Source organism: Grus americana, chromosome 2, assembly GCF_028858705.1.
Source record: "Grus americana isolate bGruAme1 chromosome 2, bGruAme1.mat, whole genome shotgun sequence".
NCBI lineage: Eukaryota > Metazoa > Chordata > Aves > Gruiformes > Gruidae > Grus > Grus americana.
The window spans coordinates 79,474,465-79,498,913 of record NC_072853.1 but is presented as its reverse complement, the minus strand read 5'-3'; the positions used below and the strand labels follow the sequence as shown (position 1 = coordinate 79,498,913).

Sequence of the window (24,449 nt, the reverse complement as noted above, 5' to 3'; positions counted from 1 at the left end):
ACAGCACTGATGCACTTGCAGACTAAAATCCTTTTTATATTCACAGGGCTGGGGAGGTTTATTAGTAGGGTGCATATTCCTCCAACTCTACCCTGGGACGCTACCTGGCAATGCAGTCTAGCCTGCACAGCTGCTCCAGCAAGAGGTACAAAGAACAGGCTGTGTGGAAAAATCCTTGTTTCACACGTCTGCCGTAACCTCTGTCAGGCCCTGACCCCACAGACGCCAGCTAGCAATACCAATCCAGTTTTCAATCACCTGAATTTATTTCTCCCATGACACGCACAGCTTCATTACAAGTTCAGTGAGGCCGTGGCCAGCCTTCGTGCTGGGGGAGTAAAGAATGGAAAAGTTTTCTCCATCTTTAATTGAAGAGAGAAGCTGGTGACAGCAGCAGCTGGGGTCTGCCTGGGCTCTAGCAGAGAACATTGTCAGGAGGACACACCACAGCACATTTCATTTCAAATGGGAGCAAAGCCTGAGCAAAAACATAGTGTGAGCACATGCTGTATGACTTGCTGTTTGTGTGTGACCTCTACGTTTATGGATGTAGTCTTTTTTTCAGCAAGCAGCAGGTTTACAGACCTTCCTTATTGGAATTTGCCGGGGCTTGGTGTGCCATTCAGACCGACTGCTGGTAAAACGAAACGAAGCCTTAACGTGGACCACAAGAACCTGTGGGAACTGTGGGAACTGCCGCTTTGAGATGCACTCATGTACTAGGGAAGGTTTTCTCCCAGGTTGAGACAGAGGGGTGAGGTACTGCCCTCTCTGGGCACCCAGAGGCATACTGCCGAAGCTTGCAATGGCATCTGGCCACGGTTTCCTAACGTTACTGGCCGAGCTGCCTGGTACTGCATCTCTGGCTGGATGTTCATAGCGTATGGCTGGACTTGATACCTAGGAAAATTGCTTGGACTTCTGGAAGCTGCATTATTTTTCTGTCCTGGCTATAATATGGAAAGGCTCACAATAAAGTCAGTGGGTTTTTTTAATAGAAACTTAAATACCGACCTAAAAAAAAAGCTCACCTGTGGCTCACCATCTCCCTTATTTCACAGTTAAATGCAACGACAAAAAAGTCCCTGAGACTAAAGAGGAGACGACAGCTAGCTGACGAGGGAAACTGCATGGGGGAGGCAAATCTTAGGTGATGGTGGCATTCAAAAATTAGCTCAGCTTCTCTGTTGCTCCAAAGAAATCAGTCCCTGCCCCTGATTTACACCTGCAAAGGATGTGAATACCTCGATTACAGAAATATTTAATATGCAGCCCTTTTTATATTCAACAGAACAAACAGCAGCATTAAGAACTGCATCCATACAGACTGTATAGAGCTGTACAGTTTAATATCTATCCTGTCTTAAACTTCGATTACTGGAATTAAAGTGCTTAGTATAGTCAAAACAATTGTAGACCTGGATTTTCACTGCCCATCAACATCATGGTATATTTTAAACTTTTCATTATTACTATAAAACCTTGCAATACATCTACCTAAGCAAGGAGAAGGAGGAATGTCTAGTGTCAAAAGCACAATTCCTTAATTTTGTGCACTTCAAAATGAACAAACACAAAATACGATCCTTTTCACACACATGTTGTTTTTCAAGCTGTCCCTCAGTCATTAACCTGGAACTGGAAATAAAGGAAACTGCAAAAAGACCGTACCACTTAAAACTTCCTATCAACAGCAGACAGGTAAACTTAGTAAGGCTTCCACCTCAAAATACCTTTCCGCTCCACCATCAGACACGCTGTGGCATAGCCCTTGCCCTGTTTCTGCACCTTAAAGGCCATTATTCATTATTGCAGCTCCGTGAGCAGTGGGTATGCACGAAGGCATGCAGTCTGTTATCTTGCTCAGATAACAAGACAAACAGCTCTAAAACCTTCTAAGCAACAGCCTTTAAATCAGGTCCTGCATCTGGCAGGAGACACCTGCCTCTGCTTTTGAGCCTCTGCTGCTTTTTTCTTCTCCTGTTCCTCTGCCTTCTTCCGCTCCTCTTTTAGCTCCTTGTATCTCCATTTGGGAATCTGCAAATAGGGGTCGTCCTTTGCACTGCTCCTCCTTCTCGCCTTTTCTGGCTGGAAGGTGGGTGGAGGAGCCTTGCTGATACGGACTTTGGGGATGACAAATCCCGGCCTGACGCTGCTCCGTCTGAGCAGGTGGAGCGGCAAGAGGCTTGCTTTCCTGGTGGCTACCATGTTCACTTGAGAGACTGCAAGGCTGATGGGCTGCAGGCTGGCTCGCCGGTCCTTCTTCTTGGGGATCAGCGTGACCTTGGAGTTCTGAAATAGCTTCTTGTAGCTGCTAAAGTGGTCTTTGTCCTGAGATCGGATCTCCTCGGCTCTCTGCTTCCTAAGGATTTCTTGCACAGCCAGCCTGCGTTTCCCCACAGAAGGCGGGCTGCCTGGGCACACAGTCCGGCATGACAGAGCAATGAAAGGACTGCTCAAGCTTGTTGTCACCTTCACCATGTGATCAAGGACCCCGTCTTCTTCTGGGCCATAGAAAGACCGGAATGAGACAGCTGCCCTCATGCACTCAGAAATCCTCTGCAAACAGCTTTTTGGCTCTGCAGCCTTGGCAAGAAGTTCCTTCATCTTTGGCCATTCTGGATTATATTGATCACAAAACTGTTCCGGGCATGGCCTGTCCATCAGCTTTTGCATGATGAAGGCAGATTCTGACCTTCCCGTGAAACAAGCCCATTCCCATGAAGTCAGTCCACGGCTTGGGTCAGTCGCGTGAACATTTGCCCCTCAAAGGAAAGAAAAACAATTACTGTTAATTAATGAAACTTCCCGCACTTTTGTTGCTATGATCAGAGTTGAATCAGGCAGATCCCTGCAAGAAAATGTTACACATGACCCACTACAGTATTGGTGTCAAAATGAACATGCAATAAGGATAGATCATAGTACCTGACTTTCTGAACTCTTAATTTGTTTAAAAAAGAAGTAAAAAAAAATTAAGGCTATATATAGGAAATTCTCTTAAAACAATGCAAATAATGACATAACGAGTTTCGACTACATTAATTGTTGCCTGCCATTTTAAAATCCATTCAAACAGGTTTGTAAGAAAAGAGTGATGACTATGGAAAGAAACAATTCTGCACACAAAAATCCTTCCCACACAGAATAATGGACTTTGCACTGATCGCTGCCACTCAGAAGAGAGATCTTGGGGTAATGATCACAAGTTCCATCAAAATAACAACTCAGTGCTCACTAGGGGCCAAAACAGCAAATGATATACAAGGAATTTCTAGGCAAGCATTAAAAAAAATAGAGAAAAAAATAGACTCGATAGGAGAATGAGTATGAGTGAATACTCTCTGGTTTCAGGCAGTCACGTTCTTGAGCTGCAAATCCTTTTTTTATATTCTGACTTTAAACTTCGACTGATCTCAGACAAAGCTTTGCACGCTCTAGAATCTCGACTTTGTTCAGCAGATCTGCAGCACGTTCCCTGGGACAGGCACGGGCACTTTGCCCAGCTGCTTTCAACATAACTGAGCTCTTCAACACTCAGTTGTGGTTTACACATATCACTGGCCATGTAGATAATTTCTGGGTTTCTTGCTAGAGTTTCAAGCTGGGATATCAATGGGCTGCAATGTTTGACTTCTTGAAGGGCTTCTCTATCAGCTGAAGCACCATTTTCAAACAGCCAACAAAAAACTGACCTACACAGATCTTGCCACAAAAGAAAAGACATTCTGTCCTATTGCTTTGGAAGAAGGAGATGTCCAGAGATTGAGACCTGAGGAAAACGCCAGAGAAACATCATGATAAATTATTTTTTTCATGGTGGATTATCTTGGTGACAGCATTTCTAACTAGCATAAGGGGGACTAGATGCAAGAAATGGTAACCAGGAACCAGTTTGCAATGGCTCCAGCATAGCCTTCCCCACAAAGGATGGCTTGTCATTACAGAAAAAACAGAGGAAAAAGAAGAGTATGGGAAAGTGATCAAAAGCTCAGTTTTAACTCTATTAAGTACCCGTTGATTCCTAAGTCTCTGAAAAAAAATCCCTAAAAAGAGGACGCTAGAGACACAGACCAAGAGTGAATGTGGATGGAGACACCCTAAGCAAAAAAGCTGATCTCGGTTTAAGTGTAGTTTAAGTGAATTTTGCAGAAACGATCACTCAGAGAGAAAGCACAGGGACACTGCAGGGGGTAAAGCATGGGGCTCAGACTGGAAAGCAGAGAGAAGGCAAAGAAGAGGAAGATTTAATCAAATCAAATAGTTCATTAGCTCTAGTCTGAAGAAAGGATTGTGATATGTCAAAGGCTGCAGGGTTTGATGAAATTCATGACTGCAGAAGCCCCAGACAAACCAATGAGGGGAGAAACAAAGACATACAAAGACATGTCCTCCTGCTCCACTAGACTGTTTTTGAACCATCCTATCCAAATTTCCTGCACTGAATCTCTCCCATCTCAGGCTAGCCTCTTGTCCTGTCACCTTCTTAACACTTGTCTGTGTCTTCAGTCCTTCCCACTAGAGCTGGCCGGGAACACGGCAGATTACATGGAAGTTGTTTCTTTGTTGTACACGTAACAGGCAAGGATTTACCAAAAGAAGTGCTGTTAAAGGAATTCTCTCCAAATATTTAATGAACAGTATGCTCTGCTTGTAAAGACGCAAGAGGTATAGACAGCTGCTTACCATTAACTTCAAGAAAAAGACATGCCAGCTCTGATACGGTGCAGCTGTGGGACCTTGGATCAGACTCGTGCAGAGAGCTGCGTGAGAAAGCGCTCACTGGGGGCACCCCACCTTTGCTTGGGGGCTGCACTGAAGCTCAGACGCTCGGCTCTGGTCCTTGCCTGAGCTGTGTTGCAGCTATGCCTGTGCCTGGCCACGCGCCTCGCCGATACGGACCCTGACCCACAGGCTTAATTTCTTGTTTTGACCTCAGACCTACCTTGTTTCTATGGACTTGCCTTGTCACCACGGACTTACCCGGCAATCACTGCAGTACTGGCTGATCCTGGTTATTGTCACCAGCCCTGCTCTATGTCTTCATGAAGCACCTTTGTTGATGAGGCTAGTACCTCTGTGTGCTTTGCTGTCACCTGCCTTTGAGGAGAAGCCCACTCCTGCTGCTCCCTGACAGATGCGCCCCCAGGTGTTTTGGAAACTTTGTCTCACAAAACAATACTACAGAGTATTGAAATCCTGATCTTTCAACAGAAATCGATGCTGACTTTGTACCTTGTATCACAAAATCTCTTCTAAGGTATGATTTACTATAGTGGCATTGATTTTCTGTGCAAATCAGGAGACATTTCTGAACAAACCTGTGATTCTGCAGAATGCCTCATCTGGAAGATACGTGGTCATGTCCCTTTTTAAATGTGATAGCAGTCTTACTGAACTAATTGTCATTTCAGTGTAAGTATAGCCTACAAGTTTTCTTTTAGGAACATTGCATTTGCCACTTGCCTTGATTTTCCTACAAAAGTTGCCCCGGAGATCATTTTCAGCACACCTAGTTTGAATACACAAGTCCCTTCGGGATGTCAATATCCTATTTGATTAAAAAGGTTTAATTTCCCTTGAGATGCAAAACTGCCATCCTGAGTTTAAAGAGAGGGAGTGAAAGAGCTCAGGCATCTGTTACCGATCTGCTTATACGCAGTATTTAAAGCCCAGTCTCCAGATCCACAGCCACTCCGATGATTTTCCTAAAGCAGCCCTAAGTTTACAGCAGGGCTTGACACGTGAATTACAACCAGCATTTCTGTGCTTCTGCTCGGGCTGGCTCGCTTGCCGAACGCTGGCAGCAGTGCGGTCCTGGCAGCGCAGCCGCCTGTGACAAACTGCCGACGAGCGACTGGGTCCCCCCCTTACTCGCTGTGCACTCATGAATAGCAAATTCACATGTTCGAAAGACTCACTTTGAAAGAGCAAACATTATGGCCAAGTGTCTCAGAGCGCCTTAATCTTGTAGTGATTGACCTTGGCCACCCTCCAGGAACTCAAATTTTGGAATGAGTAGTCACTTTGACAATCCAGCTCCAACCACCTGTCACGCATTGCCGTTACCTCTTCCCCATCTGACTGTGTTAAATTCATGCTTAGGCAGCCAGGAAAGTGAGTTATTTTCCTTTACTGACCTCCTGCATTGCCGTAAGGAGGTGCCAGTCAATAGAGGTCCTACCCAAGCCACTAAGCAGATACCTCCTGTTTAAACCTCCTGGCTGTATTCTAAAGACACATACCTGCTCTGTAGCTATGCAAGTAGACCCACAGCTGAATATGGGTGCTTTCCCCCTAGATTTCCATGCGTTCTTACATTTTAACATAGAATTTTGCTAGTTTATTTGTGAAATTGATTTTTTCACCGAATCTTTTAATAACAATTTCTTTCATCTTCTTCAGCAAACTACCACTTTATTGTCAGCAGCCACTCAGTATCCCTTAAGCCTCAAACTACTTCTCAGTCCATTCCGAATGAGCAGCTCCCTCCCTCCCTACATTTCACCAGGCTGTACAGTGCTAAAAAATAATCAGATATTAAAATGGGTGCAGGCAATTTACCACACTTCCTTTGTGGCCCCTATTTTGAGCTGAAAATGTGAGGACCTGCAAAATACTCACCAACACATGTATATAAACTGCAGTTTAGAAACTCAGAGTATATTTAGCCAATGGATCATCTTTGGTATCCTCACTATCCTTGATGCACAAACCAGCTGATACAACTTTCTGCAGTTAAACTCTATGTGGAGGTTAACAAAGCCATTTTCTAGCTAGCTAAATGTTTGTTCTCCCCAATATTCTGTTTTCTTATGAATCATGAAAATCAGAAGGTGGCTATTCAGATGCCAGCAGCAGCAACCACATAGTGAACTTTGATATCAATACTTTTTGTACAATAAGTAGAATAACAAGGACTGAGTTATCTACAAAAATGGAAAGGTCGTGAAATAGCTTCTAGTGACCAAAACAGAAAGAACAAGCTTGCATCAGATCTCCAGTGATAATAATAGAAAGCCATGATACTGTAAGGTCAATTTGACAATCATGAGGTCTTGGGATTGAAGTTTCATTTTAAGTGATAATTTATAATGGGCACTGGAAAATTTTGAACTAGCATCTGCACGAAGTATGTGTTAGTACAAAAAGTGCATCTGTGTCTAGAAATACTCTCTGACGGTTACTTTATAATTTTGTTTCATAAAAATTTAACTCCAAAATGAATGATCTGATTCCAAAGCCTTGATTCTAGTATAAGAGGCCACAGAACCTTGCAGAAAAAAAACATGACAGTTACCACATCAGCCAAACATTTTCTGTGTCATATCAACATCTAGAAACTGGATATTATGAAAATGAATGAAAGTAATATCACTATGCTTGACAAATGTCTGCGACTAAAAATATTTAGATTATGAGGGGTTAGACTTCTGTGAGAGCAAAATGACTGAAATATAAACTACTTCTTCAAGATCTCTCTCAATGAAATGGACCTGTAGGATTCTTGGTCTAGACAGTAACAATACTCACATAACTCACTGTTATCATTTCCATAATATTTAATTTGTGTCAAATATCTGCAACTGTAATACAAGAATATATACTAACATATGCTAGTTATTTAATCATCAGCTAATACTTTATACACTGATTACTTAATATAATAAAAACATACAACACTGTGGCTAATAGGTGCTGTATGCTGGGACTGCTCCTGTAGAGGCTGTTGCCCCAATGCCTCTCGCCCTTCCGAGTTTCCTTGCCATGACCCCTTCACCTCGCAATGGATACAGCTTGAAATTCCACCGCAGTCAAGAGCCAACAGCAAGAAACCTATTTCCTCTTCTCAGATGTGAAGAGAGGCAGATGGGCAGAGATGGACCCACTCACTCCCTGTACTACGACTCCCTCCTTGCAGCAGATACAGACCTGCTGGTGCCCTGTTGCCCATAAACCTGGAGACCCAACTCAGATCTGTAGAGGGGTTAGAAAGAGGGATTATTCCCTATGTCACCAAATTTCCCACCAATGTCCCCTGTGGGATATGAACTCTACACTCAACTCTCCTGACAGAAGCCGGGGCCCCCAGAGCTCTCCACTCCCTGTCCCAGTACCTGCCATGGTTGTAGGGAGGGATGGAGGTCTGGCTATGGTCCCGCCACCATCACACACCCTTGCACTGTCACACCCACAGAGCTGGCAGCAAGAGACCTGCACGTCTTTCCCAGCTGTGTCATGAACTTCATTAGCTCCTTGTCTACAAATCTTGACGATCACACTCCCCGAACTCTCTTGGAGACAATGAATCCCACCCTGAGAGCTCTTGGAGAGATCCTGGTTGAGTTTCCTCTGGCAAATGGAGTGCTCCTGCACTTGCAGCACGTGGCTTCACCGCCTTGTCTATGACTTACTTGAAAGCTGCATCCATTTCCAAGGAAGGCTGCACCACACCTCTCAGAGTAAACATCCCAAAAGCCAATTTTCTTCTTGGTGTTTGCATGTGACCGTCTAGTATTTACAAGCAGATGATGACAACAAAGCAGCAGCAAAGCAGTTTGCATACCTGCCAACATCAAGGCTTTCACGCATTCAGTTCGGCCCTGCATCGCGGATTTCATCAGTGCTGTGAATCCGAACACATTCCTCTTCTCAATATCAAGCCCGGGAAAATAGTTCAACAAATAGTTTGTAATGGTTATGTGCCCTTTAAAGAAATGAAAAAGCAGATAAAATATGTCATAGAATTAAGGCGTTGTCTCACAGTTAAACCAAAAATTACTCCTGCAGGTTTGATGATAACAGGAAAAGTGTGGATAACTAATATGATCTTTTTTCTTTGTATCCTCTTCCACTCATTGCAGTCATTAGCCTTAGGGTTAAGTAGCACTGACTTGTGACCAGAGTGTTGGGCTAGGAGCCTGGAAACCTGGGTTCCTACCTTCTCTCACGTTGCTCTCCTCTCTGAAAAGTCAATTTAAGCTAAGGGAATAATTGAAAACCAGAGATGGTCACTCTAAGGTTGCAAAGGGCCTCAGTTTCTTGACTCAGTGAAGGAAGACCCATCACCCAGGGGAAATGACAGCAAAGATGCAGCTTTTTCACTTACCTGGTAAATCTGAGCCTTACTATAATAGTGCTGCATTGAAAAGTGATTACAGGTGGCAGTTCAGCCAATAATACTAACAAACCATGCCAGGCCTGCTAAGAGACAAAGAAATCATAGAATCATAGAATCATAGAATGGTTAGAGTTGGAAGGGACCTCAAAGACCATCTAGTTCCAACCCCCCTGCTGCGGGCAGGGACACCCTCCACTAGACCAGGTTGCCCAAAGCCCCATCCAACCTGGCCTTGAACACTTCCAGGGAGGGGGCAGCCACAACCTCTCTGGGCAACCTGTTCCAGTGCCTCACCACCCTCACAGGAAAGAATTTCTTCCTAATATCTACTCTAAATCTACCCTCCTTCAGCTTAAACCCATTACCCCTTGTCCTATCTCTACACTCCCTGATAAACAGTCCCTCACCAGCTTTCCTGTAGGCCCCATTTAGGTACTGGAAGGCCACAATTAGATCTCCCCGGAGCCTTCTCCTTTCCAGGCTGAACAACCCCAACTCTCTCAGCCTGTCCTCATAGGAGAGGTGCTCCAGCCCTCCGATCAGCTTCGTGGCCCTCCTCTGGACTTGAAATATTTTGTGTGGAATCCCACATTTTTATTTTTCCATCTGACAGTGTAGAGCCACTTGTAGAGCAATAGGAAAATGGGGCTGATGTTCAGTTTTGTTAGTAAGATAAATGACTCTACTCCTGTTTCTAAAAGCAACTGTTGTTGCCATTTGTGTGCCTGGTATGCCAGGATAACTGGTGTTAGCAAGGGCATACTGAGTAGTTGAAGACATCTCTGGCTAAACGGTTGGAAGACCAATTAAAACATCAAGTCTTTATAATTTGACTATTAGAACTAGAAGAGTATCTAGTACCATTATGACTCATTCAAAATAGTTTTCCCTTCACTTGTCATTCATTTTATGATGCTTTGACGCTTTATAAAATAATGCAGTCTGTCAGGCAGCTGCAACAATCACAATTTAATTACTAGGAGCTGTAAAAATATTCTCTCATCTCACTCTTCAGTCCAGCTGAATATTCTGTGATGCATGTCATTCAAATTCATCTAGAAATGTTACTGAAGCAGATTATAATTCATGCAGGACAATTTTAATAGTCTATAGTGTCACATCTGGTACAGATTTCATCAGCAGTTTCTTTGTACCGACACAGTCCTGCATTCACTTTGGAAAGCAAATTAAGAAAATCGTTACCAATTAATTTAAGATGTTTTCTAGGTATTACTCTTCATGCTGAACTCTGCTACCTTGCTGCATAACTGGAAACTCTCCTGAAACCTGAGCAGATGTAGAGATAGCGCAGATCGGCTTAGCAGCGCCAGAGAAAACCAAATAAGGAGCTCCCCGAACCTTGCGCAGTCCGATGCAAATGAAATATAAAGACATGGCAAACCACAACAAACTGAACAAAGCAAAAGGGAATCGGGTTCAGGGCAGGATCAAGTGACCCGGTCCTGCTTACTCAATACAGAGGTTTCGGCTTCACTGACTTTATGGTATAAGATCAAATCCTAACAGGGTATCGGTTACTACCGGGAGAATCTTTGTCCCCAAATAGTTTTGCAGGACCTGCTCTGTTTCACTGATGTACAGTGTGCGTCTTCATGAAGGTTTTGGAACAGCTGAAATACTCCTTTTTGACCACAGAAACCAGAGACAGGAACTGAAACAAGGAGAAATAATAAGATGGAAGATTTTTCAGCATCTATTACATTACTAAAGATGTTCTTCCCTTTGCCAAACGTATAGCTGATGTAAGAGACATTTTGCAAATCTGGGATGATCCTAAGACTCAATCCTGAAAGACCTTGCTCAGCCAAAACTCTTCAGGGGACTACAGATGGCCTCAAATGAGACAGGAAAAAACCCAGCAATAAAGTAACAAAGAAAATGAAGAGGTTTGTGATTGTCAGAAGTTTTGTGTCTCAGGGATTCCTGAAACCCACTTCAGTTTTAATCTGCAGGAGCTTCTGTCCTCTGAGGTTTGCATCAAATTTCAAGTTCAAACAGAAATCAAATTCAAAGCAAAACTCAGAGCTGCTAAGTTTTTGTTCAAACTCTGTCATATGCTTTTGATTTAAGGCCGTAAAGTTTGCTTCAGTTCTCCTGCGTCTGGCTGAACTTAAAGTGTGTATCTAAATCGTTAACCAGGTGACTCTTCCATGATTTAAAGTCTGCTATGAAAGGTGTGTGCAGCTCTAAAATAAATTAGCCTGGCCTCAGCCAGTTTGGTCATACTGAGTTTGCGTCAGGCTCTTGCTGCTTGTAAGCCAGACCTATCTTCTACCAGAACTGCCATGCTGAGGGTACGCTTCTTCGCCTTGTGAGCTGTATTCAGAGATCAGCACAGATGTCTGTAGTAGCTTAATTCACTTAATTGCTGCCACAGAGGAAATGCATATAATGATGACAATATTACCTAATAATCTATGTAATGCAGGCAGAAGGATAAGCTGCATAGTAAGAAAGATGCTCTGTCTTATCATATCACAATTTCAAATTGTACCTGCAAAAGCCTGTGTTTGGTCTAGGGGTGGTGAATGCCTTCTGATGGGTGGGTGGAACCAAAGACACCCAGAACCTTTTATCCTCTGGATGCTTTAGGTGGTTGCGTTCTCGTGTCTCCCTTAATAAGCAGAAACTGGGATAACTTGTCATTTTGTGTTCCCAGCTCTACAGCCTTGCCCCAAACTGGTCTCTGTAACAAAAAACATCTATACTGTGTGAGCAAATACAACTGTGACTAAACACCACTGTATGCCAATTACTGTACGCTGCCACTGATGTAGCTATGTCCTCAGCAGCAGCAGAACTGAGAAAAAAAATTAATGTAATTTTCCTCCCTTTCCCCTTTTTTTGAAACCACTCTCCTTCCTTCTTTTCTTTCCACTTGTTATTTCAAGCTCTTGTTTGCATCAATCTCCCATTTTTTTCTGCGTTGTCCTTGTACTGACATTTAATGATTGTGCTTTTGCTTTAACAGCATCACCACCCAGTGCTGGGCACCACCTGCTGCAGGCTGCAACAAATTTACAGTTTTGGAAGGCAAGATCTCTTTGAGAAGGGATATCACGTCTGTAAGAAATATCGAGAGAGCAAGTAAATGGACCAATTTTCAAACCTGAAATTTACACACGAAGCAGAGCATTTTGTGGTTATTTTTCTATACTAATAAGCTTATTAAGAAAATACGGCTTTTCACTGATCCTTCCAGCCTATCTTTCTCAGGTCAGCCCATGCAGAAAAACGTTAGGTTTAGATACTTTAAAATGAGGATCTTAAATTATCAAAAGCAAATGAATATGAGGAACTGAATTCACTCCTCTTCTGAGACTCTAGCTGGTCTTTAAAATAATTCTATTTAAATCAAGCCGATGCTCAGATTTGAGCATCTTGTCTGGCCAGTCATGAAACGGCATAAGCAAGTGTGGATTTTTAAACTCCTCTAGCAAAAGTAGAGAGGCCTCCCTGTCATCTCCCATGGTACCTGTACCTAGCGTTACAGATGCAGCCTCCAAAATGCACAGAACGATCCCTGAGGACTGCAGCTTCTTTCCCACCCAGCTCCTCTTGGGTGTCTGGCCATACGTGATCAGTGGGTCAGAACAGAAATGGCAGTGCTTTCTGAAACCTTCTGATATCACCTTACAATCAACGGAAATGATGTGGATTTGCTATTAGATTCTATACAGGAAAACCAATACTTTTTGTATAAATAATAGCGATCTCTTGGAATAATTTATTTTGCAAAAAATATTTTTATTTCCATGGCCTAAGGGTAAAGAAAAACAAATAAACCCTCCACTAAAGGAAAGCTCACATAAGCTTTGCTTCCAGTTCTTTATAATACACTGCTCACCGTTTCTACTTAACATTTAGCAATAATTAAGCGGCATCTATTGCACCGTAGCTCCTCTGGTTGCAATGTTAACCTCATGGTAATCTACACTACAGCAGCATCTTGTGATAATGAATTAAATGACTGGTGTCAACACTGTAGCTCAGGATTATCATAGACAGGGGAAAACATCCAAGTTATTAGGAGTTTGTATAAGCTTCTGCTGACTACAGCCATTTCCAGTTGCTTTGCGTATCAATAGCAAATACTGGCAGAGAGTGTCAAGTCAATGTCAGCCCGCTGGATTAATTCTGAGCTCATTATCACGAGTTATAAAGGTCAGGAAGGAGTCAGTGTTAAAGTTAAACCTTTTGTGGTCCAAATTTAAATAAAAGATAAATAAAGCAGGTTAGAGTTTTGGAGACTTCTCCACTTTCTTTGGAAAGCTACTGTACTCGTGACTTTGCTATTTAAGTGACATCTCTGGCCCCATCTTTCTTTCTTCCAGTATTCAAGATCTATCTCATAGTGGCTTCTTTAGCAGAGTTCACTTTTTGGTACACCACAAACCAAAGTTTGGAATTACCTGGAAATGTCTAGTGGCAATATTACTCAGTTAAACCCAAAACCTAACTGCTCCGATCTTCAGACACGGCTGAAGCGGACACGGGATGTCCATTGATGCTGCTTGATGGAAACTTATTTCCTCCATCCAGTCAGAGGAGAACAGTCAGAGTCTGGGAGGGAATACTATGTCCCATGATCTCCCATGAACATCCCATATTTTTCACCAGTGAGAAGACCTGATAAAGACCAAGTATGCATTTCCTCATACAGTGATTGCTTTTGAGGAGCACACTTGAGGGATGCAAAGGAAACCATGGATGCAGAGCCAGGCAGCCCTTGGAACAGCTTTTAGACCACAAAGGGATGGCCACCTTGGTCAAATTTTTCCTGATTCACATGCTTCAGCCTTTTGTTAACACTTGTAAGAGAAAACTACAGCTTCCCTTTAAGATTAAAGCAAAGTGTTACAGTTTTAACAGAAATAATGGACTGATTACTCTTAACTGTACACTTGAAACTAGTAATGCTTTGGGGAGAATCTCTTACATTTATGTCATCTGTTACACTTGTTCACTGAATATTACCATGCTGGGTGGGATAAAAGAAAACCCAGGGATAAACTCTGCTCTCACTCAGGTCTGCATCAGGATTAACACGGTCAATTAACATGTCAATATAATCAGTCTGTTATAAAAGCAGCATTGACAAACACTGAATCCTGCTGGGGCTATATAAATAGGGGTTTTTTTGCTTTTAACTATGGAGTGGTTGAAGAATGTCTTAGCAGCTAAGACATTTCTTAATGATGATGCATTTTCCAACAGTCAGCATTTACTACAGACCCACTGAGGTTGGTACAACAAGCATGAGAAAAGAGATGCTATGAGCACTGATACAGCACATTATATGACCACAGTGTTGACTGGTTGCTTGCCAGAGCAAACATAGGAAAATAAGCTTAAAGGAACAAAGTAGTACAGTACTGCCCACTTAGGGCAAGATTTTCATTATTTTTAAGTTAAAATAGTTAATGGCTTCTATTGGAAATTTAAAGCTTTTCCTGTCTTAATACATTGGATAAATATTACTGTGGATTAATTAGTTCAAAGAAAACCATGACAAACTTATTTGGGAGTGGGCTTGGCCAGGATTATTTTATGCGGACTAATTTCTTTTAGGGCTTTGACAAAATCCTGAAGATAATAGCCACAACACACACTCCTCCTAAGGCCCTGTATGCGAGAGGTGAAACAAAGAGCCTTACCTGCCTGCGCAGCTGTAATCAGAGCCGTGTTCCCTTCGTTGTCCTGCCAGTTCACGTCAAGGTGAGGGCATTGTGCTAAGGCTATTACAATATCCACATAACCTTGGTAACAGGCAATGATGAGACCATTCTGTAAGTAAAATATAAAGAGAGAGTTAGGTTTACCAGACTCAGAAAACTTCACTGAGGAAGTGAAGTCTGCTTTTTTATTTACTTTATTTTTTTTTCAGAATGAAGAACTGAGAAGATATCAGCATAACCAGTGATTAGCTCCAGGCACAATGTTCAGATCCAAACCACCACTTTTTATGTCTGCCCTTTGGCGAGTAACATTTGGTATTCCTCAGAAATACCTAAGAGAGTAGGTATTATATTATGCTACTTGAAAAGTAACTGTTTATAAATGGCTTATGCTTATATGACTATATAATCTAGATCCAAATGAGAATAAATCAGATTTTATTATATAATAAAATGAACCCAGCAGGTAAGATGAACTGGACCTGATCTGAATATTAATTCTCTGTAAAACAACTACCTGTTCTCTGAAGGGGAGGTGGTAGGCAGGAGTCATGTTCATACTGCCTGTTGCTATCTTTAAATACTTCAGGTTTCCCATTATACCCAGACTTTTTTTATAATCGTAAATAAAATAAAATTGCTTCTAGAGTTCCTGTTTAATGTGCTTTATGACAGCTGGAAGCTGTAAAACTTCCAGGATGAAGCCAAGCCAGAAGGTAAACCTTATAACTCAGCTTGGTTCCCAGCTAGTGTTTCACTCCACAGAGGCAAACTGACAGCTTTCCTAAAACACATAAAAATACACTTGTCATTAATTAAATGGAACTACAGTACTTAATCCTGGCTGCTCTCTTGACCACTAGGATTAAAACCGTTACCTCTGATCTTCAGGATTACTTGGGCAGCCCAGTGTTCATCTGCACAGGGCTGACGGGCGTAGAGGGGGGCAGGTGCAGATAAATCAGTGCTCCCTGCGCTCCCTCTTCACTGCCAACGCGTGATTCAATTTCTCTGAGCTCAGCATCACTCTGACTATTGAAAAGATAAGGGCAGAGACACAAATCTCAACCTCTCTGGTAACCCTGCCTGTCTAAAACGCGCTCACACAGATATGCTGCAAGTTCATAACCACAAAAGACTAGCAAGAAGGAGAATCCAGTTATGAAAACTGAATGGCCCACCCTGACTTCTCCATCATTTTTCTAAGCTGCTCTTGCATAAACACTCTTTCTGTTTCTTTTCCCCATGGACACGACTGAGACAGAGCCTTTCGCCAAATGACAACAGCTGCAGTTTCTGATTTATTGTCATTATAACTAGTTAATATTTCAGTGTCCTGTTTCGTTGTTACTCTGGATAGTCCTCTTGGTGGCAACCAGCTTCATTAAGAAACAGAGGCAATGCCAAATCTTTGGGACACTCACAGGCTATGTACAGTATTTCTAATTACATGTTTTGATAAAATTATTACTCTGATTTCTTTTATTCTCAGTTCATTCTTGTCCTCAGTATGAAACAACACCCATCACTGCTTTATAAAGAGCATCTCCATTTCCTTGTGAAGCACCTGTAGTACTTCATTCTGTTGAAATTGTACACAGGATTCTGCTTAAAGATGTCTATATATACACATATGACCTGAAATAGGTAACTAAAACGTAGGTACTCTCCTGGTGGGATTGCTCAGATTAATCCGAGTTTTACTACAATGTAACCATTCTTAGCTTTTTTTTTTTTTAAAAAAAAAAAGTATCAGTGTCCATTTGGTAAGGACTTGAGCATTATTTTAGTTCTTTAATAATTTCATTTTTCACCTGATGTTCAGGATATAGGTCTTTACAGTTCCAAAAACTCTGCAGATTTAAAACACCACTCAATCATTCAAAAAAAAAAAAAAAAAGCCAATTACTAATGACAGCAGAAAACTAAGCGTGCAATAGGTTGGAGACCTAAAATTCTTAACAATAAGAAGGCAGATCCTATTGGTCATTGAAAAAAACGGCATTTCTGAAGGGCAGTATTTTCAAAAAGCTGTAAGAATATCTTAGAGTAGTTTTCATCTCTAATGGAAAAAAAAATGTTTCACTCAGTATCTGGAGGATATTTTCACAATATATTTTCACAGGACATTTTTGTGTTCTAAAAGTATTTACCAGTTGCTTTAAAAAAAGTTTATTTTTTGCTCTCTTTAAAAGAAAAACTGTAAAACAGGAAAGCAAACAATAACAGACAACAAACATTAGCTCTTTTTTGCAAGAGGCTTTTGCACGACAGTATTTAGGGACTTTTGTCCTACTTTAGTGGGTATCTCCATCAGACAGAGTGCTAAAGACATATCCAACACACACCGGCATTCTGATTTCAGCAGATATGAGACACAAATGATCTCAAAATCAATCAATCTCATTCATCGTTCTGAGTTTACAAACCAGGAGGATTACTTAGGTATCAACATTTTCTAAAGTTTATTTTCCAAAGATGCTATCAAAGACTGCTTGCTTAAGGATAAGGAAAGGCAACAGAGAGTAGGAGCTTTCTGTGGGATTACGTGATGCGGTAACAAGGAAAATAATTTTTCTGGAGGACGGTTGTACGAATCTGAAGTGTTTCAGGTCTGAGCGTGAGAAGCGGTATCCAATGGAGCACGCCCAGCACTCCCTGGTTGAGAAGCAAAACAAGCAATTGCACGAGGACATAAAAACAAGTCGTTTCATTGCCATGCGGTTCCCAGCGACATCCAGGGCCATAAAGCTGATGCAAGTGCTCTCTGGTTGCCCTCACCGGTTATGTGTCTCATAGGGAGGTGGTGAGACAGGCCGCTTGCTGAGGGGCTGCGTTCCTCTTGCGAATGCGTCAGATATTGAAATGAGGTGCAGGAGGCTACAGCTTTAGAATAAAAATTGCAATAAACCCCTGAATTCAACAGTCATTTCCCAAATCCTGCTTCAATGATACCATGGTAAATTGTGGTTTCATGTTGCCTTTTTTTTTTTTTTTTCCTTTTTTTAATCTTTGCATCCATTTCTGGCCCCGTCTGTATTCCGCTTGCTGAAAGTTAGAACAAGCGGATTGGCCAGGATGCACAATCAGTCAATTGCAACATGAGTTATTAGTCTGGAATCTTTAACTTCATGTACCAATAAATACTATTATCCACAGCCACAATACATTACAAACTCTTTCAACAATCTCAGTTGATAAATAGAACTGATACAAAACTGCTTTCAGCAAACTGCTTTTTGAAGCAATCGGTAAAGCAGTAGCCCGTATCACAGAAGTCTGTAGGAAAATACAGCTGTGCGCTTAAAGTTTTTTTAAAAGATAAAGCAGTATGAATGAATTTTAGCTAGAAAATTCTGAACGTGAGTAATATGGTTATCCTGAGAAAAGAGATGACATTTCATCTTATTAGTGTTCTACCAAGGCATCAGTTATTCTGCTCCTCATATGAAGGGTCATAGTGCAATTGTGAAATGGCCAGTGTATGTGGAAAAAACAAAAAAATTAAATTGAATCTTACTATTATTTTGTCAGTAAGATCAGTTCTCAGACATATTCACTATATGTGAAAGCTTAGGAGAAGGAAGATTTGTAATTCTTAAATGCATGTACCCTGCCTAAGACTTCAACCTTTCTCCTTCAACCGCATCCCTTTTCCTCTCTTCCTTTTCATATGTCCTCAGCCACCACTTACTTTAAATCATAGTAACAACTCAAACTGCTCCCATTAAATAATAATAATAATAATAATAATAATTAGAAGGAATAACTGTACATACATCACAGTGTGCAAGCACAGTATCCCTGCTTTTCAAGGGCTGTTGTGTTAGCTGAGGCCTGCTCTCTCCTGTTCAGCGGCCAGGGTTGCTGCCCGTCATTCTGCCAGATCAATGAAACAGAACGGGCAAAAAAAAAAAAAATCTGCTTTGATCCTCTGTGCAGAAGAGACTGTAAACATGAAACGGCACCGATGCCTTTGGATTATAGGAAAAAAGGATTTGTTCATTACAGGAGACCGGGGCTGCTGGCTTCTCTGAGTTTTGCAACAGATACTATTTCATTTTTCAAATACCGCATACAGACTCTGCTTGACAAACAAGAAAACATGGGTCACCCATCAGATCAACTACATTAACATTTACTGTATATTTTTCTACGTAATGGGGGAGCAGGTTGAAATTCAGCTCCGTAACACGGGTTTTTTTCCAAGTAGAAGCCATAATATTGCCAGGTGCTGAGGGCTCTGTCTTTCCTCTGTGGAATATTTGGCTTTTCACAGAGCTTCCCCACAGTTTTTCTATAGTATATGACTTATTTTTATGTAACTAGCACGGTTTTGCAATATCCCCCGTTGTTTTGAAGTGACAGAGCAAAATTAACAATACTTTATTTAGAATATATGGCAAAACAGTCAGTCTGGGATAAATTACTTATTTTCCATATATTCTAAATAAAGTATCTAAACTATAACTAATTTTCTTAATTTCATCCCAGAGTACTTAAATGGACATTTCAGGCGTGGAACTACCTGAAGTTAATGAGATGTTGCAACATCTTCCTCAAGCAGTGTTTACAAATTGTAAGAGTTTCATAGTGCTCTTCTATAATTGGACTAAAAGTATTGTATTAAAATTCCCTACAAAAGCATAAACTTGAAATTTGTGTGTTTGAAATAGAATAAAATAGTCTTGGGAAACTTTTGATTCCTTTTAAACTGATATTTTTTCATGTGCCTTTGATTTCATCTAAGCCTGGAATAGTGCTGCCACAATAAAAATAAACTCTGCTTTCCTCAGCTGTGTCGGCTAATGACATAACAATGTGTCTGATTAAGTGAGGTCATGGATATCTCAGGAGACAATTTTATAAATCAGAGGTTATGACAAAATTACAGAGGTAAGGCTATTTGTACACTAGATCATTACAGATAACAGAGATCACAAGAAATACGAGAGGATCAATAACGAACTCAAGCTGAACGGCAGAGCAAATCACATACAGCATGCAATTATTTTAGCTTTTAAAAAGATCTCTTCAGGCAACTTATTTTCCACCAAGGTGCTGAGAATGAAAAGAGCTTGTTATAGCTTTTCGCCTATTATCTCAGACAAAAATGGGTCTGGCAAAAGACTAAATTGACATTACCCTTTGCTTTTCGTAAGCATTGGGATAAACAACTGCCTGGTTTGCTTTGCATGCATCTGTAAGTATTAATGACAATTTGGCAAGGTTGATTTAACAGCAATGATTAAAACTGCATGTAATTGAATTAAATCAGCTAATGATTCATTGTAATCCATAATCATATGCAGGGAGAACTACGAAAATTATGTCTAAGTTAAACGCATACTACACAAACAATGTTATGAGCAATAGAAATGGAAGAATAATAGAACATAAAGGAATACGAAGTTGTGTTTAAACTTTTTCTTGTTGATTTACTAAAATAATAATTCATATATTTAGTATTTTGTGTTATACATAACTATTATAACAGAACTATATATAACTATCACTCACTATAATATAATTCACATACAAAGCAAAAACAAAAAAATCAGGTCAAGTATTTAAAAATAAATCTCCCAAAATTATTTGAGGGAAATTCTGATTTCCGCTAAAAACTCTGCAAGTCTGTGAAACTTGGGTTAACAGAGATTCTAAATTTGCATTGTATTAAAGAGCAAAATGTAGCGCTTAGCATCACTATCCACTATATACTAATTTGTGTATAATGCACAAAACCTTCCAGTCTGCATAAAGCAAGCTGGGAAACTTTCATAAATGGCTTGAGCTTATATTATAATTGGTTTAGCTGATTAGATCAACAGTGACTGAGATGAGGTAATTATTCAGGTCATCAGTCCCATGGAAAGTGGTGTTTATGTGCTACAGAAATCCATCAAGCACATAAGCTTTAATATTACTGCACAAAATAATTTAGGCTGACCTTTTAGAGAAAGGGCTGCAACAGCTTAGTCACATACAATTTTATATTGGGAAAGCGACAAAAAAAGAGCTGGGAATTTAAATTAATTTTGTCCGACTGTTGCTTGGACAAAACCCCACATGCCTGGAGGGGGGAGATGCTGATTTTGCTGGGGGAAGCGATCAGACAAGTGCAAAAGAGTATTCGAGCAGGGATGGAGCGGCAGCGTGCAAAACCCTCTGACTCCTCTGCGGAGGCATGCAGTAGCCTGAAGTATAATCATGTATCCAAAAGCAAGCTTAAATGGCACTGCCCCTTCCAGTGCCTGAATACTGAAGGCAAAAAATTGTCACCTTCGCTTCACGGCATTATGCGTGCTCACAGATTCATTTCACAGTGTGAATTGCACTCTGCTGGCTAAAAACACGGGCCACTCTGCGGACGTGCAGATGATAACCCACCATTTTTTCCCTTCATTTTGTGGGATATGTTTGACTTCACTTCATAAATGCCTCTTGTAGCAGTCGGGCCACATGTCTTTAAGTAAAGGTATAGCTTAGTATATGTATCATCTCTGCAGAAGTCCTTACTTAATCTATTCTAATCCAAATCTCCATGATCACCTCTAAAAATAGTCCCAGGAAAGTTCATTCTACTATGCCTGCAAAAGCTCGCATTACACAACAACGAAAATCAGTGCCACTTGTGTAATAAAACCGACAACAAGAAAAGGTAATAAAATTAGTGTGACTTTCCTTATTTACTAACATGTACGTTGTCCGAATCGGTTTCAGTGTCACTAGTGATATAAGCAGCTGGCAGAAACCTCGAGAAACTACTGCCAGGGGCCACTGGGGACACACAAGGCAAATAAATGCACGCCATGTAGCCAGAGATAGCCCAGTGGGTGGGATATAGACGAAACAATTTTTTTAATCATCTGGCAATACTGAGAGATGCTTATGAGGGATTAACCCTTCTCTTTTTTATTCCTATCAAGCCACATAATAAAAGCACATGATACAAAGGGAAATCAAAACCCCTTGAGGTGAATGGGGACTTGGGGGTTGTGTGCTGTTCCACAGGAGGCTGGAACACGTCCCCAGCTCCCGCACTGTCCAATGTCTTCTCCCAACACCAGCCACATAGCTGCCTCCTGACATAGCTCCCTCGACCGAAGCTGGTGGGGAGAGGATGATGGAAGAGTCAGATGATGATTTCTTCAACCCATGGGAAGCCCGATGGGAGAAAAACTGAAGCGTTGCACCAAAAGTAGCAATCCTTTTTCCTCCTCGCTCCTGTGGAGAGTTCTCATCTTCCCATGCGGCAAACCCCAGGTGAGACAGCACCTGGTTGCTCAGGAGCCCTTCACCGCAGCCTGTCCCCCCAGGGATGCTCCGGGAGCCGCAGAAGGTGGCTTCTCTCTCACACTCCTCTACCCCCAGCATCTGCGGCCACCTCTCACCCCGCACGCGCCTCCCCCAAATCATGCCATGTCCAAAGGGCTGGAGGGCTGCTGGAGTACAGAAGACATTTTTTGACTGTATAGCCTGACCAACAGCCAACGCTCGCTGGCACCTCCTCTCCCAACCAGCGGAGAAAAGGGTCACTTTGGTTCTCGCTGTGTCGCACCCTCCCAGCCATCCTTGTCACTGCGGAAGGAGGCCAGAAGCCGAGGGCACTCAGGATTACATCTAGCAGCGGAAACAGCCCTGCAAAAAAATATGCGCTGAGGGACACTGTGTCGATGGAGTTGCAGGAGGCCTGGGCTGCATTGCCAGCTGTTTTACTACAAGTTAAGATGGCACTTGGTGATACTTCTGAACACATCGGCAACTGGACTTATCACATGAAAAATCTTTTATTGTTCTTTCCTCTCTGAACCTCAGCTTGAAACAAAGAACTGAAGACCTGAACCCATGAACAAGAGCTAGTAGCAGCTACAGCTAACTCAGGTATATTTAACATCAAGGCACCTGAGTTAGGAAATTTAATAGTATTCTATTGAACTAAAAAAAAAAAAAAAAGTAAAGTAGTATTTGCTTAGGATGTTAGCAGGTATATACATTCATACTCAAGATCAATTTTGTTAAAATAATGTATTAATTTGCAGTGACAGCTGGTAAGACTATATTAAGAATGTAGTCATCAGTCTGAAGTTTCATCAGGTAGGAAAAGTGCCTTTGCTAGTGACAGCAGACTGTTGTGCAACAAAGCAATATACAGAATGAAAAAGTTTATATGAAAAGCAAGGAAACTGGGATCATTTTCCCCCAACTGAAAACAGAAGTGACATTTGATGTAGTCCAATCAGCCCAAAAATAAGCTTTGCAATATATGTGAGATCTCCGGTCACAGCAGAGGTAAACAAGGTATCATTTTAGAAGAGGACTATGTAAGGAAACTTTAAGGAAATACTGTTTAATAAAAATAACACATACTTAAAATGAACTGACAGGTCACCTAGTAAAGCTTATCATCATTCTGTACATTAAAAGGAAGTTATCTCAGGATTCCACAACACAGCAAATCAGCCCAGGATACCATTTTCAGGGAAGGGTTCTGTGTTCTGTTTATGGGGTGCCTGGCTGTAAAGGACAGAAAATACTGTGGGAAGATGGTAGGGAAAATAACACAAATTTTATCAGGTTAAATTTCACGTTTTCAGTTTATTTAGACTGTCGTGTTAGGTACAACTACTAAACAGTGATGATCCCTGACAAATAATGCAGCCTTACTAATCCTAGCTTTCCTGTTTGTATAGCACATACTAATCAGTGTTAATACTGTCAAATGTTAGTGCTAAGTTTTGATAGTGTTGACAGTAATAACACATGATACATGCAGCCAGATTTATACATCCCTCTTTGCTATGCCTGTTTTTCGATATCTGTGCTAGACGCAGGTCGCTCTTCTCTTGCTTAAAAGTAAGGGAAGAGACATTTATAATAAAGAAGCGAGAGGTCTGACTTCAGAAAACAATGCAAATTATGTACTGAACTTTAATGGGAGGGGGGACCCTGATGTAAACCCTGAAGGCTTTTCTACCACAAATGCCATGTCTTAAAGTACTCTCAACATTTGCAACCCGAACCATTAACTGCAGAGGGCTGGGGGAGGCAACATGACAGACTCCCACCGACGTCAGGATCCTGCCCCAGTGAGCTGATTTTAATTTCATTTCTTTGTCTTTCACTGGCTTGCTATGCAATGTTCAACAAGGCTTCCAAGGGCTGTAAAGCATCCTGTGCACAATGACAATGTATTTCCGGATCCTTAAATGAACAGCACATTGTTGTGCTTTGCTGGGAATGGGAGTTTCCAGCTAGCGATAGATTTAAAACAGCAAAGTGCGGATTGCTTCCTCCTGTGAAGACATGAGGCTGGGAGCTCCTGCTGCTCTGGGCAATTGCTGCACAAAGCTGCAGTGGGTTTGGGAACCACTGAAAGAGATTGAGTTTCTAATAAGACTCAAACTATACCTTTTGTGGAAATAATTATATGGAAAACATTTTGGAGAATCTCTCAATCGCCTGATTACTTCAAAATCCAATGTTACAATAATAGGCTTCCTACCAATTATATCATTGAAGCATTTGGGGTTTTGGTTTTGGGTTTTGGGTTTTGGGGGGGGGGGGTGTGGTTCAGAAAGGCAAAACCCCTAAGAGTTAAACAAAATGATAGTCAAAGGTGATCATCT

The 24,449-nt window shown here is 41.4% G+C and overlaps 1 protein-coding gene across 1 annotated transcript in view; it reads right to left on the bottom strand.

Annotated features, from left to right (window-relative positions):
- Positions 1-1,914: 1,914 nt before the first annotated feature.
- Positions 1,915-24,449, bottom strand: part of ANKRD33B (ankyrin repeat domain 33B) — a 45,666-nt gene continuing 23,131 nt past the window's right edge. The window contains exons 2-4 of the mRNA XM_054814721.1: positions 14,800-14,929; positions 8,567-8,707; positions 1,915-2,765 (exon numbers count right to left, since the gene is read on the bottom strand). Coding sequence (XP_054670696.1) covers positions 1,915-2,765; positions 8,567-8,707; positions 14,800-14,929 — 1,122 coding nt within the window. The remainder of the gene's footprint in view (positions 2,766-8,566; positions 8,708-14,799; positions 14,930-24,449) is intronic.